General features: G+C 36.0%; 1 protein-coding gene across 2 annotated transcripts in view; it reads right to left on the reverse strand.

Annotated features, from left to right (window-relative positions):
• Positions 1 to 4,148, reverse strand: part of POU1F1 (POU class 1 homeobox 1) — a 17,487-nt gene extending 13,339 nt beyond the window's left edge. Inside the window, exons 1-2 of one of the 2 annotated variants that reach the window (XM_005878097.2) lie at positions 3,884 to 4,148; positions 731 to 880 (exon numbers count right to left, since the gene is read on the reverse strand). In XM_005878097.2, coding sequence (XP_005878159.1) covers positions 731 to 880; positions 3,884 to 4,025 — 292 coding nt within the window. In that variant the 5' untranslated portion in view covers positions 4,026 to 4,148. The remainder of the gene's footprint in view (positions 1 to 730; positions 881 to 3,883) is intronic. The other variant, XM_005878098.2, reaches the window with a different exon arrangement.
• Positions 4,149 to 6,339: the final 2,191 nt, after the last annotated feature.

Consider the following 6,339-nt stretch of genomic DNA (forward strand, 5'->3'; position numbering starts at 1 on the left):
GATGTTTCTCTCTCATCGATGTTTCTAACTCTCTATCCCTCTCCCTTCCTCTCTGTAAAAAATCAATAAAATATATTTTTAAAAAAAAGAATTTACAGGTAGTATTTAAGAACATCAGTCTTCATTTTACCATAAGGTGACAATACTAACTTATTCAGAATGCTGTTTCATAGACTGAAGAGAAGCTAATAGTTCTGAAATACTTTAATTTAAAGTTTTCATGTTTTATTTAGTTTTAAACTGAGAAATTAATGATTGATAAATTCCTTTATCTAAACTTTCTTTCTCAGTCTTACATGTGTGCACATGTACACACATACACTTGTATTCTCACATAGAGCTTTAGTAGCTTATTGTCACCCATAATATTTCTCTCCCCGAAGCAGGAATAAATACAAAACATCAAAGATTGTCTAAAATATTGGTGTACAAAAAGAATTTAAAACATTAAAATATAAAATCATTAAAATGTTTTCTTTGGTCATAACCTAAAATTAAGTCATGAGTTTTATGCTGAGTGGATCCCTTTGGTCAGATGTTTCCCTTTCTTAAGAAATATGCTATCAATGCCTCAGACAAGCATTACTAAGTAAGTAGTCTTGATCTAGTGATGTTTTATTTATCCAGAAAAGAAACGTAGGTAACTTTCAGGTCAAGATTCTCTTAGACCCAGAAAATTCATCTAAGTTTCCCCAAACTCAATTTCATATACAAAGACAACTTTTCTTACCTGCCATCACTCCGTAGGTTGATGGCTGATTTCCATAATGACAGGAAGGAACAGAGTAATGAAGTCCTGTTGCTGTGTTTTCCAACGTTGTCACCGGGAAATATGTACGCAAGCATTTAGAAGTTTGAATCAAAGACAAAATAGATGGGACTGGTAAGAAAATGTATGATGATTCAAGACATGTTCATTTCATTTCAAAAATACACATTTATGCCATTCTTAAATTGACATGACAATTGTTTGTTTTCATTTGGGGAAAGTTCTCTGAGTAAGTTAAAACTAGGGGGTGCCCTAGCTGGTTTTGCTCAGTGGATAGAGCACTGGCCTGCAGACTGAAGGGTCCCAGGTTTGATTCTGGTCAAGGGCACATGCCCGGTTTTCGGGCTGGATCCCCAGAAGCGGTCATGCAGGAGGCAGCCAATCAATGATTCTCTCTCATCATTGATGTTTTTATCTCTCTCTCTTCCTCCCTCTCTGAAATCAGTAAAAATATATTTTAAAACAAAATAAAACAAAACAAAAAACTAGGGAGTTAAAGATTGTCAAGTAGTGAGATAAAAAAAAAATCATCAGTGGACAGTAGCCTTTACTGACTATCCTATGCTCTGTGAGGGGGCTGACTGACCAGTTTGGACTTGGCTAATTGAGAGTTGCAGAATTTGTTCAGCCTTCATCCAATATAGACATCGTAACAAACTGGCTAGAGGAATAGTCTCTTAAAATTCTTGTGTAAAATGGTATTATAAAGTGGTCTTTCATTGGAAGAAAGATTACAGAAATGGACTCTTGAACTGTTTTTATATTGGTTATTCTGCTAACATATTTTTTCCATCAAAGAGGAAATGGCACAGCAACTAAGCTCCTATTCTATACAATCATGAAAATCCCCCTAAATTTAGAGGTTTGTGCTAACTCTGTGACAATGTATAATGTGTTCATGTTGCTGTTGAAACCTTGAGGTCATTGGTTTCTGCATCCACACAATCAATTTGACAATTCCAATGATAAAGCTGCTCAAAAAATAAGTTGATTATTGAGTGGTGATGTCTGTAAAGGTTGTACCTACTATATACACACAAACTTGTTCATAAGTAGTTACATGCTTCATGGAGTCAATGTGTACTTTGAAAGTAAATTTAAATTACTAAACTTTTTAAAATCAAGCTTTAAACATGAAAAAACAAGATGACTAAAACCAGGGAATATTCACACTAATTAATGTTTCTTCACATATTTAATATTCTTATTCTCTGTCATATCCTGAATATAGCATTTGCTTTTCATAAATATAGTATAGGCATATCTTCTTGAACAAATATCTAAGAGATATTAAAAAGTAGGGAATTTAGATCTTTTGAAAATATTAAAATATTATCTAGTAATTAAAGCCATCAGGTCTCCTAAAAAAATAAATCATTTTTCTCTAACTATAGAACAATGTTTAATATTTTAAAATATCTGCATAAATTCCCACTTTACAATTGACACGTAGAAAGAACTAATTTCATTTTACATTACTATTACACAAACCTTGCTCCACATTACAAAATTAAACAAATAAACACAAAACAAGAGCTCTTATTATTATAACCATTATTTCAAATACTTATTTGGACAAATGATTATGATTTGATGAAAAATATAAATTTAATGCTATTATCATTTAAAATACATTTAGGTCATTTTTACTCATCATATATTTTTTTACTTTATAAAGTTTAAATACATTTTGTTTCTCTAATTTTGAGCAGTTGGATAAATGATAGGCTAACTTATTAAATATGTTACTTACTTATTTAAAAATAAATACATCTTAAAAATAAATGGGGTTTTGAGTCTAAACTTGCTAAATCATTACCTCAATTCTAAATTTTATTTTCATTCTGAAATAATATTCACACAGTAAATTAAACAAACATTATATTATTCTCCTAGCCCCTATTTATAGAAAACTCTATTATTAAAAATATACAATTAACTAGTGATAGTTTAAATTTTTATAGCACAAATTTTTTAAAAAAATATTTTATTATGATTTCAAGAAACATGTTTCACTATACTTCCATTATTACCTTTCAAGTTAAATAATGAGAATATTAGGTAGGTGAAAAAGATTTCAACATTAATGACTTTGCCAAAGTCTAGCTATGTAGTTTCTATATTCTTTAAAATACAGCTGAAGATTAATGCTGAATTTACATATATATTTGAAATCTTACTAATTATAATATAAAGCCTAAATCATTTAAATCAGAATATAAATTTATCAACTCAAATTTTGCTTTCTAAATGTATAATATTTTCCCTATTTAGATTGCTTTCAAAACAAGTGGAAAATAAACATAGCACATTGCTATTTAATAGAAGAAATGTATTCAAGACTTAGTCTATTTATAATTCTATTTTAAAACACTTACTTTACTATATAATTAAAGAATGAATTATGCATTAACAAAACATATTTATTTGTGTTCAAGACAGTTTATTTGAATTTTCAAGTTTAATTTTTATTTAAGAAAGTTATGTAAAGAAAATATTAAAACTTGGTTAAAGGTTGAAATCTCTTCAGAACTCAGTTCCTGGGCTCTAAAGGTTATATAGTGCTTCTAGTTTTTATTTTTGAGTTTTAATTATGCTAAAAATAAGTTTATTAAAATTACTTAATTAGTTTATTCTTTGAAATCCATTGTTGTTGGTATTGGGAATCATTTAGTTGTGTTCACGGTGAAGTATTTGGCTGGTTTTATAATAGTAGCAAATGTAATCTAAAAAACAAATTTTTAAGTTAAGAAAATTACTGCTTTAAAACACTAAATTATTTTAGACTATTTCTTTAGTTTTGCTGTGTATCCATAAACTTCCAATTAAAATGATTTTTGGATTAAAAATAGCCAAATTTACTGCTTACTTATATAAAAAAAACAGATCTTTACAATGAAACCAAAAATAAGTTAAATTACGACACTTACTAATATTGCTTGAAAAATTTCTTAGATATTTTGACTTCTTCAATATCCTTAATATTTAACTTTAAACATATGAAACTGAAAGGAAAAATAAAAGTAGCAAAGATATCTAAATTAACAAGATCCAAAGCATCCATTCTGAAATCTTTAGGCCCAGCCACCGGCAGACTGTTATTGGAGTCAGTACCTGTAGACATCACATTGGTGGTATGGTTGGAGACTGGTAGGCACTCGGCAGCGCTGTGATGCATTATCAGAGGCAGAGTTGCAGAAGACTCAGAATTAAGAGGTATAAAGGTATCAGCCGAAGTAAAAGGTTGGCAACTCATTCCCACAGTGAGTAGAAAAATTAGGAGAATTGTTGCTCCCCAAATCAGAGTTTTATTCTATTACTGTCTCAAAGGGCTGTTTCAAATCTCACTACCTGCATATATACATCAGGAAGGCTCTGAAGCGCCAAGAGGGCGCGTGCTGGTATTTATACTGCAGGGAAAGCCCTTTATACATGTTAATCATCTTTTCCCAGGGGTATTGCTTTATCATGTGAACTGCCTTCCTTCTACCTCAAACATAATCCAAGCCCCACAGGAAAGCTTGTTTTGGGTATAGATTGAGGGTAAGGGAGAAATCTGAAACTTTTTCTGACAGCTTCAGTAATGCAGACCTTTTAGAAAGAAATAAACTTAAATAAAAGTGTCCCTCAAAGAAATAATGTTACAATAAATTGAAAAATAGGTGTCTTTTTATTATTAACACATATGTACATGACAAATGTATATATATGTTTTCCTTTTTTGATAACTTTGCATTAAACTTACAAAAAACAAGAGAACATACTATACAATTATAAGAAATTATGAATATTTAAGTTTAAATTGAAAGAAGCATAGATGACTAAATATGAGAATTAATATATAACTACTGATTCACATTAAATGATGCACCTTTGAAAAATCTGTGGAAACCAATTTCATTTTTATAATATTACTAGTGCCCTGGTGCATGAAATTCATGCATATTAAAAGGGGATTAATTAGAGGAAATATTTTAATATTGCTATTTGCCCTTTCTCTATAATAGAAGTGTCAGAGATGAAAGAAAATTAGTAAAATGTATACAAAAATCTTCCTCTTGTCAGAGTCTGGGGCACCAGAGTCAAATCCCTGTCCACCGCGGTGCCTCAAAATTGCGCGAGACCCAGACCCAGCCGGCTCACCCCCATTGGGAGAGATCCAGACCCGGCCGGCCCCACCCTTGTCAAGCCCTGTTGGGCCAGGGAGGCGCAGCCTCAGCCTGGTGCCAGGGTGGGCAGTGCAGCCTGAGGTCCCCTGTCAAGCCCCACTGGGCCGGGGATGCAGCCTGAGGTCCCCTAGCACAGCCCTGGAGTGAGGGGAATGGCCTGAGGTCCCCCAGCCTGGGCCAGGGCGGGGAGCATGCCGTGAGGTCCCTGTCAAGCCCCGCCAGGTGGGGGATGTGGCCTGAGATCCCCTGTCAAGCCCCGCCAGGCGAGGGGGCACAGCCTGAGGTCCCCCATCAAACCAGCCTGGTGGGGGATGCAGCCTTAGGTCTCCTAGAACTGGGGTGGGGGCATGGCCTGAGGTGCCCCTTCAAGCCCTGCTGGGTGGGGGGCGTGGCCTCAGGTCCCCTGGCCCAATGCCAGGGCAGGGGGCATGGCCTGAGGTGCTCCGTCAAGCCCTGCTGGGCGGGGGGCACGGCCTGAGGTAACTTTGGCCTGGCGCTGGGGCAAGGGGCACAGCCTGATGTCCCCTATCAAGCCCCACTGGGCAGGGGGCACGGTCTTAGGTCCCCTGCCCCAGCCCAGTGCCACGCAGCCTCAGGTCCCTGCTGATTGCTCATTAAGGCTTGTTACAGGAACTTGGTCTCCGCTGTGGGCGCAGCCATCTTGTGTTACGGAAACTCCGCCTCCGCTGTGGGCACCACCATATTTGTGATGGCACGACGGTCAATTTGCATATCCCCTCTTTATTAGATAGGATTAATGGAATATATTGAATAAAATGGTAGCAATCTGTAGAGACAATGAACATGAACAATAGTAGCTCTCCGTTGATTTCAATTTACTCATTAAAATGAATATCTAGTAAACTCTTACTAGATACCAATGAGATTCTAGGCACTTTCTACAGTTATGCCATGCAAATCTCACAACACCTCTATGTGTTACATACCACACCATCCTCACTACACTTGAACTGTTCCCGAACCTCTGATATTAGGCTTTCTGCTCCAGAGCCTGTAGTAACCACAGTAACACTGGGTGCAAACTTTGTACATTGAATATATTGACGTTATCTACACTAATAAAAGAGAAACATGGTAATTGGCGTACGACCGCTACCCTTTTCATTGGCTAATCAGTGAGTATATGCAAATTAACTGTCAGCCAAGATGGCGGCCGGCAGCCAGGCACTGAAGCGAGCACGAGGCTTGCTTGCTGCAGACTCCAACGTTCCCCGCCTCACTTGCCAGCCTCTCAGTTGCAACTCTAAGCAACTATATACTATGTTGCAAATAAGAAGGTAAACAAAACCCCAGAAAACAGCCGGACTGAAACCCAGCCGGACCGAAACATTGTATCCATCTTTTCAGCAGCGAGGCCTCAGAGCTAAAGCTGGCCCAAAA

Source organism: Myotis brandtii, unplaced genomic scaffold (assembly GCF_000412655.1).
Source record: "Myotis brandtii unplaced genomic scaffold, ASM41265v1 scaffold546, whole genome shotgun sequence".
Classification (NCBI taxonomy): Eukaryota; Metazoa; Chordata; class Mammalia; order Chiroptera; family Vespertilionidae; genus Myotis; species Myotis brandtii.